At 43.4% G+C, this 22,679-nt stretch overlaps 2 protein-coding genes across 7 annotated transcripts in view; both read right to left on the bottom strand.

Moving 5' to 3' along the window:
- The window catches only part of LOC110499567 (calpain-1 catalytic subunit), a 46,801-nt gene extending 26,145 nt beyond the window's left edge, over positions 1-20,656 (bottom strand). Inside the window, exons 1-6 of one of the 3 annotated variants that reach the window (XM_036956415.1) lie at positions 20,496-20,656; positions 11,716-11,733; positions 9,715-9,808; positions 8,527-8,673; positions 7,007-7,076; positions 4,912-5,030 (exon numbers count right to left, since the gene is read on the bottom strand). In XM_036956415.1, the coding sequence (XP_036812310.1) occupies positions 4,912-5,030; positions 7,007-7,076; positions 8,527-8,673; positions 9,715-9,807 (429 nt within the window). In that variant the 5' untranslated portion in view covers position 9,808; positions 11,716-11,733; positions 20,496-20,656. Of the gene's footprint in view, positions 1-4,911; positions 5,031-7,006; positions 7,077-8,526; positions 8,674-9,714; positions 9,809-11,715; positions 11,734-17,742; positions 17,769-20,495 lie in introns of those variants that run through there. The other 2 variants (XM_036956416.1, XM_036956417.1) reach the window with 2 other exon arrangements.
- Positions 20,657-20,761: 105 nt separating this feature from the next.
- Positions 20,762-22,679, bottom strand: part of capn2 (calpain 2 catalytic subunit) — a 43,504-nt gene continuing 41,586 nt past the window's right edge. Inside the window, 4 exon segments of one of the 4 annotated variants that reach the window (NM_001124491.1) lie at positions 20,762-21,027; positions 21,196-21,356; positions 21,448-21,506; positions 22,398-22,514. In NM_001124491.1, coding sequence (NP_001117963.1) covers positions 21,333-21,356; positions 21,448-21,506; positions 22,398-22,514 — 200 coding nt within the window. In that variant the 3' untranslated portion in view covers positions 20,762-21,027; positions 21,196-21,332. 4 annotated transcript variants of the gene reach the window in all.

Below are 22,679 nucleotides of genomic sequence, written 5' to 3'. Positions count from 1 at the left end.
TGGCTGACCTGCCTATACTGATAGATGGACCTAGTGCACGGTTCTGTCTGTCTGGTGGCTGACCTGCCTATACTGATAGATAGATCTAGTGCACGGTTCTGACTGTCTGGTGGCTGACCTGCCTATACTGGTAGATAGATCTAGTGCACGGTTCTGACTGTCTGTCTGGTTGCTGACCTGCCTATATTGATAGATAGACCTAGTGCACGGTTCTGTCTGTCTGGTGGCTGACCTGCCTATACTGGTAGATAGATCTAGTGCACGGTTCTGACTGTCTGTCTGGTTGCTGACGTGCCTATACTGATAGATAGACCTAGTGCACGGTTCTGACTATCTGTCTGGTTGCTGACCTGCCTATACTGATAGATAGACCTAGTGCACGGTTCTGACTGTCTGTCTGGTTGCTGACCTGCCTATACTGATAGATAGACCTAGTGCACGGTTCTGTCTGTCTGGTGGCTGACCTGCCTATACTGATAGATAGACCTAGTGCACGGTTCTGTCTGTCTGGTTGCTGACCTGCCTATACTGATAGATAGACCTAGTGCACGGTTCTGACTGTCTGTCTGGTTGCTGACCTGCCTATACTGATAGGTTGGTTAGGTCTGGTTAGGTCTGATAGGTCTGGTTGCTGAATTGTCATACAGGCAGGCAGCAGGCAAGCAGGTCAAGATTATTTGTTCTGGTCGTCTAGTGATGGACCTTAGTCCCACTTCAGCAGCGCCATTCCTTTACAAACTAGTAAATGCCCATTCAGAGACCGTTCTAAACTATCTCCAGAGAAGGGTTTGTGTGGGCATTTAGAAAGCGGTAGTGTACCCTTAAAGCCAACTTATGCTTGATCCGAGCCTCTGTACTGCATCGCTCCTCCCAAATTGTGTAAGAATGCGGAAGGCTCCATAGACAATAGCTCCGCATTGACATGATTGGCTGACGGTAGGTGAGGGGGCGGGAGGTCGTGTATAAACACAAACTCACTTCCTTGACAACTTCCTTCACAACAGCACTGCGTTGCTCCGCGAAGTGAAAGAGGTATGAATGGCCTGCCTTCTTCAGAGGCAGTATCACCGTAAATACTGCACAGCCAACGCAGACGTCGGAATTGACCAAGCAGCACTCTTTACAGACAGACAAACATGCTGTAGCCGAAATGCTTTCAAGAGAATATGACTGCAGTACATATAACGTCATTGCCCGGGACTAAACGTTAAGATTATGACTGTGTTTAACATGGGGTTGCATGTTTCGTCACATTAATTAACTTTCTACCCGTTGCATCCTCATTGGGCGCTGATGTAGATTTGGTCTGTAGTGCATTGCTGTGGTTTGGAAACACGATGACATTTCTAAAGAAGACAAATAATTAGTATGATTTTAGATAGCTAACGTTAGCATTGCTAGCAATTTTTTTTTACGAATTTTGCTAGCAAATGACAACATTGCCATTAGTCTAAAGCAAATTTGACGACATGATAATGATTACAAAGCTGTTTCCTACTAAATATTATCAATGTCATTGTATTTCCAGGCGACTATTGTGTAATTTAGACAAAACAGTCATTAGCCCCGTTCAGAATGACTGGGCGTATCATGACTTTAGGGCGTGTTGAGAACGTTCATAACAATGGCATGACGCGACCGAATAGCTGAGGGCGTGTTGAGAACGTTCATAACAATGGCATGACGCGACCGAATAGCGGAGGGCGTGTTGAGAACGTTCATAACAATGGCATGACGCGACCGAATAGCTGAGGGCGCGTTGAGAACGTTCATAACAATGACATGACGCGACCGAATAGCTGAGGGCGCGTTGAGAACGTTCATAACAATGACATGACTCGACCGAATAGCTGAGGGCGCGTTGAGAACGTTCATAACAATGACATGACGCGACCGAATAGCTGAGGGCGCGTTGAGAACGTTCATAACAATGGCATGACGCGACCGAATATAGCGGAGGGCGCGTTGAGAACGTTCATAACAATGGCATGACGCGACCGAATAGCTGAGGGCGCGTTGAGAACGTTCATAACAATGGCATGACGCGACCGAATATAGCGGAGGGCGCGTTGAGAACGTTCATAACAATGGCATGACGCGACCGAATAGCCGAGGGCGCGTTGAGAACGTTCATAACAATGGCATGACGCGACCGAATATAGCGGAGGGCGTGTTGAGAACGTTCATAACAATGACATGACGCGACCGAATAGAGGAGGGCGTGTTGAGAACGTTCATAACAATGACATGACGCGACCGAATAGAGGAGGGCGTGTTGAGAACGTTCATAACAATGACATGACGCGACCGAATAGAGGAGGGCGTGTTGAGAACGTTCATAACAATGGCATGACGCGACCGAATAGCGGAGGGCGTGTTGAGAAGGTTCATAACAATGGCATGACGCGACCGAATAGCTGAGGGCGCGTTGAGAACGTTCATAACAATGACATGACGCGACCGAATAGCTGAGGGCGCGTTGAGAACGTTCATAACAATGACATGACTCGACCGAATAGCTGAGGGCGCGTTGAGAACGTTCATAACAATGACATGACGCGACCGAATAGCTGAGGGCGCGTTGAGAACGTTCATAACAATGGCATGACGCGACCGAATATAGCGGAGGGCGCGTTGAGAACGTTCATAACAATGGCATGACGCGACCGAATAGCTGAGGGCGCGTTGAGAACGTTCATAACAATGGCATGACGCGACCGAATATAGCGGAGGGCGCGTTGAGAACGTTCATAACAATGGCATGACGCGACCGAATAGCTGAGGGCGCGTTGAGAACGTTCATAACAATGACATGACTCGACCGAATAGCTGAGGGCGCGTTGAGAACGTTCATAACAACGGCATGACGCGACCGAATATAGCGGAGGGCGCGTTGAGAACGTTCATAACAATGGCATGACGCGACCGAATAGCCGAGGGCGCGTTGAGAACGTTCATAACAATGGCATGACGCGACCGAATATAGCGGAGGGCGCGTTGAGAACGTTCATAACAATGGCATGACGCGACCGAATAGCGGAGGGCGCGTTGAGAACGTTCATAACAATGGCATGACGCGACCGAATATAGCGGAGGGCGCGTTGAGAACGTTCATAACAATGGCATGACGCGACCGAATGGCGGAGGTGTAACCTATGAATATAGTCACTGAATAAGTGTTTCCCTTCAAAGTCTATTGATTATCCCTGTTCAACTCTGTAGTCTGGTCTCCTTCATCACCTGAAGTTACCAGACCCGGTCTGCTAGGTGGTTGCTATGTTACCATATCCGGTCTGCTAGGTGGTTGCTATGTTACCATACCCAGTCTGCTAGGTGGTTGCTATGTTACCATACCCAGTCTGCTAGGTGGTTGCTATGTTACCATACCCAGTCTGCTAGGTGGTTGCTATGTTACCATAACCAGTCTGCTAGGTGGTTGCTATGTTACCATACCCAGTCTGCTAGGTGGTTGCTATGTTACCATACCCAGTCTGCTAGGTGGTTGCTATGTTACCATACCCAGTCTGCTAGGTGGTTGCTATGTTACCATACCCAGTCTGCTAGGTGGTTGCTATGTTACCAGACCCGGTCTGCTAGGTGGTTGCTATGTTACCATATCCGGTCTGCTAGGTGGTTGCTATGTTACCATACCCAGTCTGCTAGGTGGTTGCTATGTTACCATACCCAGTCTGCTAGGTGGTTGCTATGTTACCATACCCAGTCTGCTAGGTGGTTGCTATGTTACCATAACCAGTCTGCTAGGTGGTTGCTATGTTACCATACCCGGTCTGCTAGGTGGTTGCTATGTTACCATACCCAGTCTGCTAGGTGGTTGCTATGTTACCATACCCGGTCTGCTAGGTGGTTGCTATGTTACCATACCCAGTCTGCTAGGTGGTTGCTATGTTACCAGACCCGGTCTGCTAGGTGGTTGCTACTTAAAGTCCCCAGGACATTCACAGTATTAGGCAAGACTGCCTTCCCGCCTTGTGCACCAGACTCATGGAATAGTCTAGAATCCCTGCTTCATCTAGATATGTTAGTGTTACTGAATGGAATAGTCTAGAATCCCTGCTTCATCTAGATGTGTTAGTGCTACTGAATGGAATAGTCTAGAATCCCTGCTTCATCTAGATGTGTTAGTGCTACTGAATGGAATAGTCTAGAATCCCTGCTTCATCTAGATGTGTTAGTGCTACTGAATGGAATAGTCTACAATCCCTGCTTCATCTAGATGTGTTAGTGCTACTGAATGGAATAGTCTAGAATCCCTGCTTCATCTAGATGTGTTAGTGCTACTGAATGGAATAGTCTACAATCCCTGCTTCATCTAGATGTGTTAGTGCTACTGAATGGAATAGTCTACAATCCCTGCTTCATCTAGATGTGTTAGTGCTACTGAATGGAATAGTCTAGAATCCCTGCTTCATCTAGATGTGTTAGTGCTACTGAATGGAATAGTCTACAATCCCTGCTTCATCTAGACATGTTAGTGACCCTGAATGGAATAGTCTACAATCCATGCTTCATCTAGACATGTTAGTGCCACTGAATTCATTTGTTGTTGTAGGCTGGATCATGTTGTATTGTATGTTTTAATGATGTGATGTATTGATTGTTGCTGCCTTCTTGGCCAGGTCTCCCTTGAAAAAGAGACTCTGCGTCTCAATGGGCTTTTCCTGGTTAAATACATTTTTTTAAACGGACTCAAAGAAGGTCCATTATGGGTCGATCATTTCAGCAAACAAGGGAATAATAAAGGTTATTGAATGTAATGTAATGTAATTGTCTTGCCGATGGCCCTAAAGGATGCTATAACCCTGCAGGTGTGTGTGTAACCTGACAGGAGGGAGATGTGTGTGTGTGTGTGTGTGTGTGTGTGTGTGTGTGTGTGTGTGTGTGTAGTCGTACCTGAAAGTGGAAGATCCCAGCGTAGTCCTCTTGGAAGGACTGACCATGAGGGACCACTCGGTGGAGCAGCCTCTCATTAAGGGTTAGAGAGGCTATGGCTGCTAGGAGCCAGCAATCACCTGATGGGGGAGGGAGGAGGGAGAGAGCAGGGAGGGCGGGGATTTAGGTGGAGGGAGGGAGGGGGAGAGAGAGACACAGAAAGACAGAGAGAAAATTTGTTGCAATCGTTTTAACTAGAATGGCCAGCAGGTGGAGTGTGTACCAGGCTGTGCTTGTGATGTCTGCCAGGGCCAACCCAGTTCTGGTCCAGGGCATGATGTTAGTTCCACTAGGAAGGAAGGCCCAGCGGCCCTGGACCTGAGCCAACCCAGTGTGTACTGTCCTACCCCACAGTCCAACTCTGTTCTACCAAATAGGGATTTTCCACACTCACATTCTGTACTGAACCTATGAAAGGGGAGACTTGTTTGATTTCCTGAACCAGCTACTACTACGGCTGATTCGAGGTGAAATAAACAGACTACACATTGATGACTGCAGTGAAAGCATGTTGTAAATCTTGAGTAAGGTGGAGGCAACGTGATATAGATGTGTGGGCACTATCAGTACATCCTGGTTGTAAATACCACTATCAGTACATCCTGGTTGTAAATACCACTATCAGTACATCCTGTCCGTAAATACCACTATCAGTACATCCTGGTTGTAAATACCACTATCAGTACATCCTGGTTGTAAATACCACTATCAGTACATCCTGGTTGTAAATACCACTATCAGTACATCCTGTCCGTAAATACCACTATCAGTACATCCTGGTTGTAAATACCACTATCAGTACATCCTGGTTGTAAATACCACTATCAGTACATCCTGGTTGTAAATACCACTATCAGTACATCCTGGTTGTAAATACCACTATCAGTACATCCTGGTTGTAAATACCACTATCAGTACATCCTGGTTGTAAATACCACTATCAGTACATCCTATCCGTAAATACCACTATCAGTACATCCTGGTTGTAAATACCACTATCAGTACATCCTGTCCGTAAATACCACTATCAGTACATCCTGGTTGTAAATACCACTATCAGTCCATCCTGGTTGTAAATACCACTATCAGTACATCCTGTCCGTAAATACCACTATCAGTATATCCTGGTTGTAAATACCACTATCAGTACATCCTGGTTGTAAACACCACTATCAGTACATCCTGGTTGTAAACACCACTATCAGTACATCCTGTCCGTAAATACCACTATCAGTATATCCTGGTTGTAAACACCACTATCAGTACATCCTGGTTGTAAATACCACTATCAGTACATCCTGTCCGTAAATACCACTATCAGTATATCCTGGTTGTAAACACCACTATCAGTACATCCTGGTTGTAAATACCACTATCAGTACATCCTGTCCGTAAATACCACTATCAGTACATCCTGTCCGTAAATACCACTATCAGTACATCCTGGTTGTAAATACCAGAGAGAGGAGAGAAGGAAGGCGGTTGTCTTACCTAGCTACCTTACATTGAATGCACTGACTGTAAGTCGCTCGGGATAAGAGTGTCTGCTAAATGACCATATTGTATATGTAATTATGGTAGACCGTTGGGGGTTTAGCCAAGAGCCTTTCAGGTAGTACGGTGGGAGACCGTTGGGGGTTTAGCCAAGAGCCTTTCAGGTAGTACTGTGGTAGACTGTTGGGGGTTTAGCCAAGAGCCTTTCAGGTAGTACTGTGGTACACCGTTGGGGGTTTAGCCAAGAGCCTTTCAGGTAGTACTGTGGTAGACCGTTGGGGGTTTAGCCAAGAGCCTTTCAGGTAGTACGGTAGGAGACCGTTGGGGGTTTAGCTAAGAGCCTTTCAGGTAGTACTGTGGGAGACCGTTGGGGGTTTAGCCAAGAGCCTTTCAGGTAGTACTGTGGGAGACCGTTGGGGCTTTAGCCAAGAGCTGTTCAGGTAGTACTGTGGTAGACCGTTGGGGGTTTAGCCAAGAGCCGTTCAGGTAGTACTAGAATTGTTTCAAAAACAGGTCATTTTTAAAAAAAAAGACTTCTGGTATCTGTTTACGCAGAACTCACCCAGCGCTCCCTGGCAGATGTCTGTTCTGGTAGCTCCTCCCAGGATGAACTGAGGGTCATCTGTCAGCTCCTGGAGCAAAGGAAATGGAGGACTGGATTAGACTCTGGTAAAACAAACTGACTGGAAGTGAGAGGGACTGTATTTTTCCTATTAATCTTCTAACAATTCAACAATTAAATTGACCTGGAAGTCCATTTACAGCATTCCTATTTCTGTTACTGATGCTTCTAGTTTTTCTGACAGCTGAGCATATCTGGCTCTTGAGAAATTCTAGAACATATGCAACTGAGGTAAACAAGTGGCACAACTAGGAAGTGGTCAGAGGAAGACTGGTCAAAAGCTGCACTGGTCTCTACTGGACAGACTGAGAGGTTCCTTCCTGTTCCTGTCTCTACTGGACTGACAGAGGTTCCTTCCTGCTCCTGTCTCTACTGGACTGACTGGGAGGTTACTTCCTGATCCTCTCTCTAATGGTATTTACTGGACTAATGAGAGGTTCCTTCCTGTTCCTGTCTCTGCTGGACTGACTGAGAGATTCCTTCCTGTTCCTGTCTCTACTGGTCTCTACTGGACTGACTGGGAGGTTACTTCCTGTTCCTCTCTCTAATGGTCTTTACTGGACTGACTGAGAGGTTCCTTCCTGTTCCTGTCTCTACTGGACTGACTGAAAGGTTCCTTCCTGTTCCTGTCTCTACTGGACTGACTGAGAGGTTGCTTCCTGTTCCTGTCTCTACCGGACTGACTGAAAGGTTCCTTCCTGTTTCTGTCTCTACTGGTCTCTACTGGACTGACTGAAAGGTTCATTCCTGTTCCTGTCTCTACTGGACTAACTGAAAGGTTCCTTCCTGTTCCTGTCTCTACTGGACTGACTGAGAGGTTCCTTCCTGTTCCTACCGGACTGACTGAGAGGTTCCTTCCTGTTCCTGTCTCTACCGGACTGACTGAAAGGTTCCTTCCTGTTCCTGTCTCTACTGGACTGACTGAGATGTTCCTTTCTAACTGTCTCTACTTGTCCCACACTGCCAATCTGCCACACAGGCCAGTCACAGTGGCAGCTGAAGGGTGTGACAGCCATACTATAGTCTAGATTGGCAATATAACTGTTCAGCAATATACACCAACACAGGTCATACGACACTGATCAACCTGAGTGTCTGTTTCTTCTTGTCCCCATACTGCAGCACATGTCAGCCATAGCAGCAGCTGCAGTGGCAGAACGTGACAGGGACAGGCATGCTGCTTTACAGACAAGGAAGTAGGAATGCAACGGTCCTGCAGTGTATTGTGGGTCCATGGCGTAAACAACAACACTGGTGGTCAGCCTCGTTGGATCGATGTGATCTGTGTGTGTAGTATACACACTGTCCCTTATAACTGACTCTATAACTGACCCTGACAACAGCTCTCAAACCAATGACACATTCTTAATGAACTGCCCTAAACTACGTGTTAGTATTTAACTAAAATACTAACACTCCTCCCTCTCTCTTTACCTACCCCCCCCCCCTCCCTCTCTCACCGTGGGTCTCATCCATTCCACGTCCCTGGTCTTGGCAGAGTAGGGGGCCAGTTCCTTGAAGCCCAGAGAGGGAGGTTCGGCTAGGAAGGAGGGGTCCTGGAACAGACACCCCGTCTCCAGACACTCCTGCCTCAGAGCCTCATAGTCCTGGTGGAAGTCAATTCAAATCATTTCATTAAAAAAAAATAACAGATGCAATCAACAGTTAAAGCAACAAGATATGCATTTGATGTCAAAAGCATTAAATCAATCTTGAATTATTGAATTTTTATTTTTTTCTTCTCCAAAATGGTCCTGGATGATGAAACAAATAACATGTAATGATAAAAGACAAGAGGCTGTGTGGCACAAATAGGCCCTGGTCTAAAGTAGTGCACTATATAGGGAATAGGGTTCCATAGGGCCCTGGTCTAAAGTAGTGCACTATATAGGGAATAGGGTTCCATAGGGCTCTGGTCTAAAGTAGTGCACTATATAGGGAATAGGGTTCCATAGGGCTCTGGTCTAAAGTAGTGCACTATATAGGGAATAGACCTCCATAGGGCTCTGGTCTAAAGTAGTGCACTATATAGGGAATAGGGTTCCATAGGGCCCTGGTCTAAAGTAGTGCACTATATAGGGAATAGGGTTCCATAGGGCTCTGGTCTAAAGTAGTGCACTATTTAGGGAATAGGGTTCCATAGGGCCCTGGTCTAACGTAGTGCACTATGTAGGGAATAGGGTTCCATAGGGCCCTGGTCTAAAGTAGTGCACTATGTAGGGAATAGGGTTCCATAGGGCCCTGGTCTAAAGTAGTGCACTATATAGGGAATAGGGTTCCATAGGGCCCTGGTCTAAAGTAGTGCACTATGTAGGGAATAGGGTTCCATAGGGCCCTGGTCTAAAGTAGTGCACTATATAGGGAATAGGGTTCCATAGGGCTCTGGTCTAAAGTAGTGCACTATTTAGGGAATAGGGTTCCATAGGGCCCTGGTCTAAAGTAGTGCACTATTTAGGGAATAGGGTTCCATAGGGCTCTGGTCTAAAGTAGTGCACTATTTAGGGAATAGGGTTCCATAGGGCCCTGGTCTAAAGTAGTGCACTATTTAGGGAATAGGGTTCCATAGGGCCCTGGTCTAAAGTAGTGCACTATATAGGGAATAGGTATACATCCAAAGTTTCAAAACCATCAGAAACAAACAAACTGACCTGGTTAAGGAAGGGTACGGCGTGGTCGTTGGAGCCCATTCCCTCGGCTCGTAGCCTGCTGGTGGCTATGCTAGCAGAGATTCCCCCTGACATACTGACACAGGACACGATATACTGTAAATACAGTCAGTGGCCTGGGTGGGTGCTGCACAGGCAAATCATTTACAATGTCTTTAGCCCGGGCTTGATTGAATTTGCCTGTAGCAATGGACCCAATAGCCTGCTCTACTGTCTATGAGAGTGGAGATCTCTCCTGACCTACTGGAACCAGGGATATAAATACAGAACCGGGTGGGTGCTGCAGTGCGCCAGGCCACACCTGGGTTCAAAAACTATTCAAAGTCATTTCAAATAGTTTATAGACGTGGTTGATTGAGCTCGTCTGTTGCAATGCAACCAACGAAGTAGGTGTGCAACTGCAAACCTCATCCACCTGGCACTCGAGGCAGGCCAAAGCAAAAAGATCAAAGTATTTCAACCATTTGAATAGTGTTTGAATCCGGGTCTGGGACAGGCACAGGGTAGAGGGTATAAATAGCAGCGAGCTAAGCTAACAGCACAGACACACAGTCCGCAACATAGCAACCACCAATTCTATTCCGTCATTGTTGATTGTTTGTTGTTTTACTCGTTTTTCTGTGTATTGTGACTGTTTTTCTACCAATGAACCTCTGGTCCTGTGACCTGTAATATAACCGTGTGATACATTCTCCAGGTTTATCTTTCTGGGGTGGATCTATCATCGACTACTCTGGCCTTTCTCACCGGCAGTGAGTCAGAGTGTTGTTCAGAAACGTCTCCTACTTTAGTGAGTCATCGAACACTGCTCAGAGCTCTGATAACAGTTCCCGCTGAACACATGTCTGAACACTGACTCATTGGTGGGTAATAATTTAGCTATTCGTCTCAGGCTTTTACTCTGTACGTCTAAATGTATTTATTCTGAGAGTCTTTTCCAAAGTTATTATAGTATTATAAATAGTATAATTTAGTGTATTGAGTTTCTGATAAATACATGTAATAGTGAAATAGAAAACATTTTGGATTACAGAAAATGATTATGGTAGAATTAGGATTACAGAAAATGATTATGGTAGAATTAGGATTACAGAAAATGATTATGGTAGAATTAGGATTACAGAAAATGATTATGGTAAAATTAGGATTACAGAAAATGATTATGGTAGAATTAGGATTACAGAAAATGATTATGGTAGAATTAGGATTACAGAAAATGATTATGGTAAAATTAGGATTACAGAAAATGATTATGGTAGAATTAGGATTACAGAAAATGATTATGGTAGAATTAGGATTACAGAAAATGAGTATGGTAGAATTAGGATTACAGAAAATGATTATGGTAGAATTAGGATTACAGAAAATGATTATGGTAGAATTAGGATTACAGAAAATGATTATGGTAGAATTAGGATTACAGAAAATGATTATGGTAGAATTAGGATTACAGAAAATGATTATGGTAGAATTAGGATTACAGAAAATGATTATGGTAGAATTAGGATTACAGAAAATGATTATGGTAGAATTAGGATTACAGAAAATGATTATGGTAGAATTAGGATTACAGAAAATGATTATGGTAAAATTAGGATTACAGAAAATGATTATGGTAGAATTAGGATTACAGAAAATGATTATGGTAGAATTAGGATTACAGAAAATGAGTATGGTAGAATTAGGATTACAGAAAATGATTATGGTAGAATTAGGATTACAGAAAATGATTATGGTAGAATTAGGATTACAGAAAATGATTATGGTGGAATTAGGATTACAGAACATTTTTAAGAAAATTAAGCAAGAAAAAATTTAACAAGCATAGTGGAAATGGTACAGACTGATCAGAGAAGCATACAAGGCCAAAAACTGAGGTACGGAAGAGAGGTTAGGGTGGAAAGGGGAGACAGAGACAGTAATCTCTAGCACCTCTAACAAGCCCCCCCCCAAAAGACACACAGAGAGATGAAAATCTGATACCTTGAGTCTATGAGCAGGCTGCAGAGAAATAGGAGAAAAGAGGAATGTAGAGTATGTAACCAATAACCCAAAGTCACACAGTATGCACTTTAGAAACAATGTTAAGGCTATTACAATCAGAACCTTCAGCGCAGCACCGTGAAAAATAACACCTTAGACCAAAACATGTCATCCGCGCTGACAATCAAAGATAAATAGGCAGAGTGATTGTTGGTAGTGTGGATAAATATTTGATGCTGTTCTCTCTACCCTCAGAATAGGCTTCTCTCTCTTTCTCTCTCTCTCCCCTATTATTCTCTCTCTGATCTCTCTCCCTCTCATGTTCTCTCTCTCCCTCTCATGCTCTCTCTCTGCTCTCTCCCTCTCATGTTCTCTCTCTCCCTCTCATGTTCTCTCTCTTTCTCTCTCCCCCCTATAATTCTCTCTGCTCTCTCCCTCTCTCTCACATGTTCTCTCTCTCCTTCTCCCTCACATGTTCTCTCTCACTCTCCCTCTCTCACATGTTCTCTCTCTCCCTCTCTCTCACATGTTCTCTCTCTCCCTCTCTCTCACATGTTCTCTCTCTCCCTCTCTCTCACATGTTCTCTCTCTCCCTCTTCCTCTCTCTCACATGTTCTCTCTCTCCCCTCCCACGTCTCTCGCTCTCACATGTTCTCTCGCTCCCTCTCTCACATGTTCTCTCTCTCCCCTCCCACGTCTCTCACTCTCTCTGAACAAGGTCTGGCACCATGGCCAAGGGATGTCCCAGAGTACTAGAGAAAGTTTCATCAGGACATCTGTACTGTGTTAGGTAATGTGAAGTCCTCATTCTGTGTGGGAGAACAGCTTGGAAGGAGAACAGCTTGGAAGAACAACAATACAGATTGTATTTCTCTCTCTATTTCTCTCTCTATTTCTCTCTCTCTATTTCTCTCCATTTAAGGAGACAGAAGTGTTTCTTGTGATTTGACCTTGAATAGCAAATGTAATAAAACATTAGACGAAGTGTGTGTGTGTGTGGGGGGGGGGGGGGGAGAGACAGACAGACTCGTCTGTAGCGACCACACAGTTTGGTCATCAAACTAATATGAAGAAATTGTTTTAGATGTTCCTGATCTTTCTTTTATCACTCATTTATAAGAACATTCCATATAGCTTAGTAGAACCTGATGTAGTAGGGAGTTGTAGTTTCTCTAGGGATAAATCAGATCAAACCTGATGTAGTAGGGAGTTGTAGTTTCTCTAGAGATAAATCAGATCAAACCTGATGTAGTAGGAAGTTGTAGTTTCTCTAGAGATAAATCAGATCAAACCTGATGTAGTAGGAAGTTGTAGTTTCTCTAGGGATAAATCAGATCAAACCTGATGTAGTAGGGCGTTGTAGTTTCTCTAGAGATAAATCAGATCAAACCTGGTGCAGTAGGGAGTTGTAGTTTCTCTAGAGATAAATCAGATCAAACCTGAATTGTGCGATGTAGTAGGGAGTTGTAGTTTCCAACAGGCCAATATTCTACATGGATTAGCGCAGAAAATGTGGTAATTAACTACAATGACCATAATCCATTGCACGCCCGCTTAAAGAAGAGGCCTCAACCACAAACAGCTGTGGAGCAGCAGAACAAAGACAGGAGGGCGGAGGTTGATCTTATATGGCGACACCCCTGTCTCGGCCCTGGGATGGAGTTGGTAGAGTTGCCTGATGACACTCGGGCCATGAAGCAGATGACACCACATATTTTTGTCACCTATGAAAGAACCAATGTGTTACCTGACTCTGTGTAGACATCACATCTAAATGAGACAATGTGTTATGGAACTTTGCTTAAATGTCACGTGTAAGAGGGAGGATGTCTTGTGTGGCTGTAGTCAAAGGAGGCATGTTCTTGGCAACTAGGGGGTATAAACCCCAATGTAAAAGATAGGGAAAGCGGAACGGAGCAGAGATGTTCAGGAAGACAGATCAGGAGCTGATTGATTTATTTGAAGTTAGAAGACTTCTGGGGTAAAGTAAGAACAGAACTGGATTGTTAGAAGACTTCTAGGGTAAAGTAAGAACAGAACTGGATTGTTATTGTTAGAAGACTTCTGGGGTAAAGTAAGAACAGAACTGGATTGTTATTGTTAGAAGACTTCTGGGGTAAAGTAAGAACAGAACTGGATTATTATTGTTAGTAGACTTCTGGGGTAAAGTAAGAACAGAACTGGATTGTTATTGTTAGTAGACTTTTGGGGTAAAGTAAGAACGGAACTGGATTGTTATTGTTAGAAGACTTCTGAGGTAAAGTAAGAACGGAACTGGATTGTTATTGTTAGAAGACTTCTGGGGTAAAGTAAGAACATAACTGGATTGTTATTGTTAGTAGACTTCTGGGGTAAAGTAAGAACAGAACTGGATTGTTAGTAGACTTCTGTGGTAAAGTAAGAACAGAACTGGATTGTTAGTAGACTTCTGGGGTAAAGTAAGAACAGAACTGGATTGTTATTGTTAGTAGACTTCTGGGGTAAAGTAAGAACGGAACTGGATTGTTATTGTTAGAAGACTTCTGGGGTAAAGTAAGAACAGAACTGGATTGTTATTGTTAGTAGACTTCTGGGGTAAAGTAAGAACGGAACTGGATTGTTATTGTTAGTAGACTTCTGGGGTAAAGTAAGAATGGAACTGGATTATTATTGTTAGAAGACTTCTGGGGTAAAGTAAGAACAGAACTGGATTGTTAGAAGACTTCTGGGGTAAAGTAAGAACAGAACTGGATTGTTATAAGACTTCTGGGGTAAAGTAAGAACGGAACTGGATTCTTATTGTTAGAAGACTTCTGGGGTAAAGTAAGAACATAACTGGATTATTATTGTTAGTAGACTTCTGGGGTAAAGTAAGAACAGAACTGGATTGTTATTGTTAGTAGACGTCTGGGGTAAAGTAAGAACAGAACTGGATTATTATTGTTAGTAGACTTCTGGGGTAAAGTAAGAACATAACAGGATTGTTATTGTTAGTAGACTTCTGGGGTAAAGTAAGAACGGAACTGGATTGTTAGAAGACTTCTGGGGTAAAGTAAGAACAGAACTGGATTGTTAGAAGACTTCTGGGGTAAAGTAAGAACAGAACTGGATTCTTATTGTTAGAAGACTTCTGGGGTAAAGTAAGAACAGAACTGGATTGTTAGAAGACTTCTGGGGTAAAGTAAGAACAGAACTGGATTGTTATAAGACTTCTGGGGTAAAGTAAGAACAGAACTGGATTGTTAGAAGACTTCTGGGGTAAAGTAAGAACAGAACTGGATTCTTATTGTTAGAAGACTTCTGGGGTAAAGTAAGAACAGAACTGGATTATTAGAAGACTTCTGGGGTAAAGTAAGAACAGAACTGGATTGTTAGAAGACTTCTGGGGTAAAGTAAGAACAGAACTGGATTGTTAGTAGACTTCTGGGGTAAAGTAAGAACAGAACTGGATTGTTATTGTTAGTAGACTTCTGGGGTAAAGTAAGAACAGAACTGGATTGTTATTGTTAGAAGACTTCTGGGGTAAAGTAAGAACAGAACTGGATTGTTATTGTTAGTAGACTTCTGGGGTAAAGTAAGAACAGAACTGGATTGTTATTGTTAGAAGACTTCTGGGGTAAAGTAAGAACAGAACTGGATTCTTATTGTTAGTAGACTTCTGGGGTAAAGTAAGAACAGAACTGGATTCTTATTGTTAGAAGCTACTGCATTATAATCACTATATATATTTTAGCGTGTGTGAATATATATAGCGTGTGTGAATCCTTAAAGAGATGGGTGGGGCTAAAGTCTTAAGGTGTGAACGATGCTGAATGGGTGTTGACAAAGAAGAGCTCTCCAGTCGATACCAAAACATTCAAGGGTAATTTTCTCAAAAGTGGAGTTAGTTCATTAACTTTCAAACCAGAATTACTTTCCCATTGTTCCTCAATTGCTGTGTATGATACCATTGTCTAGCTCTGAGTGTCTACTTTTATCCAATGTAAAAAAAAAAAAACACACAATTTCAAATTTTGCACCATAAGACCGAATCGAGGTGGTCGGTCACATATTGTGTGCTCCAGCAGGAAACCACAGTGAAGCTCCAGGATAACTGTGTAAAATACACACAAAAGGAGCACTCTTTTAGGGCTGTCCCCTACCAATTGGTCGGCCGAAAGTGGTCTGTTCTTTCCACCAATCGATTGATTGAAATTTTTCAAATGTGCATTTTTCCATATATAGACACACCCTAATTGTTTTAACAAAATCAACTATATGCCTTGAGCTTGTCTGCTGCTTTAAGCTTATGGTTTGATGAAATAAGACAAATGCCTCAGGAGGGTGCCAGAGATCTAGATAACCAGAAGAAGAAAAAAACCAACCCAACTGTTCTCCTCCTGCTCATGCTGGCTTTCACAGATTCTGCCATTACTCTCTGAAGTTGCCGGTAAGAGGCGACACGAGGAGTCGGCAACCTTTCTCATGTGGAATGCCAATTTATCTTACCGTTTCTACCGATCTGCGTGCCAGTTATGGTTTTCATATGCCCATTTCTGTGAAATAATTTAATTTATAATATAGTCTTCATATCTCAAAATCAGTGTCATGTGGTTAATCTAAATTCTATCCAAATCTAAATGAAAACGATACAAACCTAAAAAGTTACTTATTATGTAACAATTATGTCAAAATAGTCTACATAAAGCCAACAAATAAAAACATTGCAGACTCCAATATCCTGATAAAAATAAATATCCTATGAATCACATTGGCTACACATGGCCTGTCTGCAACGAACTGGAAACATTGTATCAACTATTAACTAGGGTCCAGCCTGAAACTGGTGCTAAGATATTCTGGGCCCTCAGAGTTTCCTGCATCAGTGAGCTCCGGAGACAGACAGACACAGCTGTAGGCTTTTTGCGCAAGGGATAAGAAGCAGTGCTTGACTTGGGCTTCGCGGCGCAGTGAGGAGCGAAGTGAGTTCTACAGGATGTACCGCCCCCCACCTACCGTCTACCAATCATGTCAATGCGGAGCTATACAGAGCCCTCCGCATTGTTACAACATTTGGGAGGCCATGTGGTACGGAGCTCGATTTGGCCTCTGGAGGCTCCGCCATTGCACCAGGCCTCCGACCACATTTACAGATCAAACATAAAGTGTCTTTAGCCTCCGCAAGGGATTGGTTCACTGAGATGGGTGCAAATATATATATTTGTTACTGCTCGACTAAAACAACCTCGGTCAACCAACAGCCTAACGACCAAACAATTGATGGTATAGCACTTGTAATGCCAGGGTTGTGAGTTCGATTCCCAAGGGGGACCAGTACGGGAAAAAAACTATAAAAAAAATGTACTCTCTGCATACGAGTGACTGCTAAATGAATAAAATAATCTAATCAAATTGAGCCCAGGGCTTCACTGCTAACTCAGCCGAGGGTAGGGAGGCCCGCCGAGGGTAGGGAGGCCCCCTCACCTGGGGAAAAAAGCTCATACTGCAGGATAATCCAGATGTGTGGTGGGAGTTGACCCAATCTAGAAGATCCACAAAGACCACCTTGTCCATTAGTAGGACTGTCTGGGAGGTGGCCCGTACTCGTCACCGTAACAAGATATGGAGAGCTGTGAAAGCCTGTCTGCATGTTCCAGTGAGACTGCTGACACATCCGTGATTACCAGGGGTTGTATGTGTACTTATGTTAGCACATGTTGTATACAACAACACGGTTACAAGTCCCCCAGGCTACAAACGTATTTCAAATGGTGCAGGACCACCCTTCTGTTCCAGCCCAGCATTAACACCCCTGGTTCAACTAATCAAACCTAATGAGTTGATAATAATGTGTATTATTGCTGAGCTGGAATAGAAGTCTGCTCACCCAGTAGATTAGGGACAGGAGTGAGGTTGGTCACCTCTGGTATGGACTTTTTTTTGTTCGCCCAAAATTACGCTTTAGACTACAGCCAACAGTTGTTGCCTTCTCACCAAGCTGCTTGCCTATTGTCCTGCAACCCATCCCAGCCTTGTGCAGGTCTACAATTGTATCCCTGATGTCCTTACACAGCTCTCTGGTCTTGGCCATTGTGGAGAGGTTGGAGTCTGTTTGATTGAGTGTGTGGACAGGTGTCTTTTATACAGGTAACGAGTTCAAACAGGTGCAGTTAATACAGGTAATGAGTGGAGAACAGGAGGGCTACTTAAAGAAAAACTAACAGGTCTGTGAGAGCCGGAATTCTTACTGGTTGGCAGGCGATCAAATACTTATGTCATGCAATAAAATGCAAATTAATTACTTAAAAATCATACAATGTGATTTCCAGGATTTTTGTTTTAGATTCCGTCTCTCACAGTTGAGGTGTACTGATGATAAAAATTACAGACCTCTACATGCTTTGTAAGTAGGAAAAGCTGCAAAATCGGCAGTGTATCAAATACTTGTTCTCCCCACTGTACTTACTAAGAGGTTTAACATTTACAAACAAGTTAGATTAATGTGCATTCATTGAAGTGAGGTGTTTAAACATGTTTTAATTGTTAACTACTGTATGATGGCATAACTGGTTTAATGGCATGTGCAATCAATGTATATGAGACTAACCATAAACTAGATTTTCTACATGATTTTTCTGACATGAAATTGTTTAGTGAAAATTTGTTTAGTGAAAATCGAACCCTTTTTAAAATGTTTTTAGCCCTTATTGTACCAGGTAAGTTGACTGAGAACAAAACCACAATTTCCTTTACCACAAGTACGTACCCACTGATGTGCTTCTCGTCCTTTGCATCTTATAGGAAGTGATCTTTATCCATCAATACCATGACACCAGTATAATGAAAGAGCCATGAACTATACTATATGATAATCATCATGTTAAGATGCTATAATCCAATTGGTATCATATTGCATGGGAAATCCATGCTTAGTGTATCGTGTACAATGTTATAATGTGTGTTACTGGTGATTTCTAACATTTGGTGGGGAAATTTAAACACATTTACAAATGGTGGCTTTGATCACAGTTCTGAGGTTTAGGTTGCTTGATATTCATAGCTAGCAGGACACGCAAACATTGTTGTGCAAATCTCTCTTCACCCACCAATATATGCAATTCTCCTCCATGCCACTGACTTTATGATTTTGTCTCTGTATTCTAGCAAAGCAAAATCATATAGAATTGGTAAAACAGACAGACCGAGGATTGGCTGTGCTCCATATTCTTTGTTTGCGCTTGCCCGGAACTAATGACAGGCGGAACTTTGTTTAATGAACGGGACATTTTGTAGCTCCTCGCCTGATTGGTTAACTGCAGCGGTGGCCGCGTATAATTTGCATAAAGTAGAGCAGAGCGGAACTTTTTTTCTCTCGCTCCGCTAGCAGGATTCGCGCCGCCCACCTACCTACCTACAATCCCCTGCGCGTCGTACTGCGTACTCCCGCACTTTGGCGAATCGGGAAGTGGCGGAAACCCTACGTGAAGACAACGCGCCATGGGGAGAGATAGAGAGCAGTTGCTACGCGACGCTGAAAATACATGATCTCAGTGATTGATAGTTGGTATTCGGCTGTCATAATAGTATGTCTTATTTACTTTGAAGAACTACTAAATAGTGATTTTGTCACTATTGCTGACTTAGAATTAAATAATAGTAATAAAATAAAACTAATATAAACAACTTAAATATTTGATTATAGTATTGTAATGTTAATAATTGATGGTTAATAAGTGATCAGCAGTAATGAGCAGTCACTACCATCATAGGCCTGTTATTCACTGTTTTATTCTGTTGTTACAGCATTCAACCAACATAATGCATAGTGTATTAAATGTCTGTGTCGAAACCAAAATCGAAAACCGTGATTTTTTAGTTTTAGAATCGAACCGAAACTGAACCGAACTCAAAAAGCACTAATCACTCAGCATTAGCGTGTGTTTTTGTGTGTGTAGAAGACGCATCCTCGGGGCAGGAACAAACAGGAACACCCCTTTGCAAACAGGAACACTCCTTTGCCCTCTGTCCAGTGTGTGTGCGTTGGTGCAGGAATGTCCCTCTTGCCAGCAGATCAGATGCGCTTGTGAGGCTCTCGGGTTATTTGATGAACAGAGTTCTCAGAGAACAGCTGATTCAGGCGGTCCTGGAATGATGTCATACATAAAGCTTCCTTCCTGGTCCCGGACTCTACTTCAACAATGCCCCAAAACAACTATGACATTAGCCTCTCATCCGTACAACTATGAGCCTTATATCCCAGTGGGCTACTCACAGTGCTGTGGGTCCCTCATTCAGGTGTCAGGTATATAACCAAAATAAAGAGACCCCCCCGCAGAGCAACATTACATGTGCAGGCCTAGTATTTGAAATAAACAATGATGGATTGACTTGTAATACGTGGGTATCATTTTGTTTCAACTTAGTGAAATATTCTCTGTGAGAATTGTTATGCTTTTCTACAGTTGAATTTAAATCATCCTGCGTTGACAAAGTTTATAATAAACTGAGACGAGACCACTATGTCACTGCATTCTGGAACTGTCGCGTAAACGGTTCCCTTCTGGCTTATTGCACATGCATATCCTAGTTGACGTGGCAGGTTATGAATTGTGGTGGACCGAAAATGAATAACTTCTAACATTGTAACGATTACAGAACCAATGTTGAAAATGTTTTGCAATCCTACTGTATGGTATCCTTCTGGACGGATATGAGCTACGGCAAACCGGTGAATCAAATCCTCTACCTTCACCATGCGTGAAAAGATGCACTCTCTCTGACTAGATTTCCTGTAGAAACCATTCAATGATGGTAACACTCACCACTTTGAAGACACCTGCTTTGATGTTTTTCCTAGTAACGTGCCAGACTTCCAGTTTACTACGGAATCGTATAAATCTCAGAACAGTGTGTGGGGGGTGTAACGTTAAACGGTGCACAGTGGTGGTTCAGCCGAGCAGTAGCGCACGTTCCGTGCCGTCAATGTTACTGCGCTGGGCAAGCCCAACCACTTCCGCCGGGGAGGGGCTCATGGACTGTCCCAAGTAAAAGAAACGAGTACCAAATCAAACAGACAGCTCAAGAGACTGGGGAAACAATGCCATTTATTAATTAATATATCTTTGGTGAAGAGGACACACAACTATAAGTAACAAAAAGCTGCATAAAAGGATTGAAATGATGTCTTACATTTCATCACCAAAGTAGGTTTAGGTTATAATCTGTAGTTCTCAATAGGCTTTGTCTAATAAAACAAATAATGCATAAAATTAAGGTTTTAAAACATTCTGTTACGTCATAAAGTGTGTGTCAAAAGAAACATATTGAAAAGGCACTTTGGCTTATTTGTAGCTGTCTGAGAGAACAGGTCAGAGAGAGAACAGGTCAGAGAGAGAACAGGTCAGAGAGAGAACAGGTCAGAGAGAGAACAGGTCAGAGAGAACAGGTCAGAGAGAACAGTCTGAGAGAACAGGTCAGAGAGAGAACAGTCTGAGAGAACAGGTCAGAGAGAGAACAGGTCAGAGAGAGAACAGGTCAGAGAGAACAGGTCAGAGAGAACAGGTCTTTGAGAGAACAGGTCTTTGAGAGAACAGGTCTTTGAGAGAACAGGTCTTTGAGAGAACAGGTCTTTGAGAGAACAGGTCTTGTGCTGCCATCTTCTAGATCATGGAAAATGACAACCACTGAAAATAGAAAAATAATACAATCAATATATTAGAACGGAAAAAAAACAACATAATGAGTTGATTACAAACTACAATTTAAAGTTCTCACCTGGAAGAAATCCAATTCAATGAAACCAGTGTCATCCATGTCAAGCTTCTTGAAGACTTCTGCGAGGTGGAGAGAGGAACGAGGTGTTAACCATCTATAACAGATACTCTCATTAAATCAAATTTATTTGTATAGCCCTTATTACATCAGCTGATATCTCAAAGTGCTGTACAGAAACCCAGCCTAAAACCCCATACAGCAAGCAATGCAGGTGTAGAAGCACGGTGGCTAGGAAGAACTTCCTAGAAAGGCCAAAACCTAGGAAGAAACCTAGAGAGGAACCAGGCTCTGAGTGGTGGCCAGTCCTCTTCTGGCTGTGCCTGGTGGAGATTATAAACCTAGAGAGGAACCAAGCTATGAGGGGTGGCCAGTCCTCTTCTGGCTGTGCCTGGTGGAGATTAGAAACCTAGAGAGGAACCAGGCTCTGAGGGGTGGCCAGTCCTCTTCTGGCTGTGCCGGGTAGAGAGGAACCAGGCTATGAGGGGTGGCCAGTCCTCTTCTGGCTGTGCCGGGTAGAGAGGAACCAGGCTATGAGGGGTGGCCAGTCCTCTTCTGGCTGTGCCGGGTAGAGAGGAACCAGGCTATGAGGGGTGGCCAGTCCTCTTCTGGCTGTGCCGGGTAGAGAGGAACCAGGCTATGAGGTGTGGCCAGTCCTCTTCTGGCTGTGCCGGGTAGAGAGGAACCAGGCTATGAGGGGTGGCCAGTCTTCTTCTGGCTGTGCCGGGTAGAGATACTCTCATCAAGGCTTTTCCTTCCCATCCTCATCTGACAGGTTCTCTCCAACAAAACCTCCAAAGTAACCCACACATTAAATGTAAAATCCTTAATATTTACTGCTGTTACACTCCATGGCCATTATTCGGCTTTATAGGTACACAGGTGCCGAGGCGTTGCTGCCGTCTTGGCTGAAACACAAATTCAGGATCGTGACGTTAAGACGTTGTACTTACTGAACATCATCTCCAGGCGCATGACGCAAGCCACGAAGTTATCAAAGTCAATGGTCATGTCGGCCTCTCCATACCGAGCTGCCAAAACCTGGTGGAGAGTGTTGTTCAGGCTGAAACCTGTCGGAAGATAGATTATAAATTATCAGAACCTAAAATTAGACTATAAATCATCAGAATCATCAGAACCTAAAAACAGATTGATTTATAATATACAGTGCCTTGCGAAAGTCTTCGGCCCCCTTGAACTTTGCGACCTTTTCAGGCTTCAAACAAAGATATAAA

This window comes from Oncorhynchus mykiss, chromosome 20 (genome assembly GCF_013265735.2).
Source record: "Oncorhynchus mykiss isolate Arlee chromosome 20, USDA_OmykA_1.1, whole genome shotgun sequence".
Taxonomy (NCBI): Eukaryota; Metazoa; Chordata; class Actinopteri; order Salmoniformes; family Salmonidae; genus Oncorhynchus; species Oncorhynchus mykiss.
This window is presented reverse-complemented; position numbering and strand designations above follow the sequence as displayed.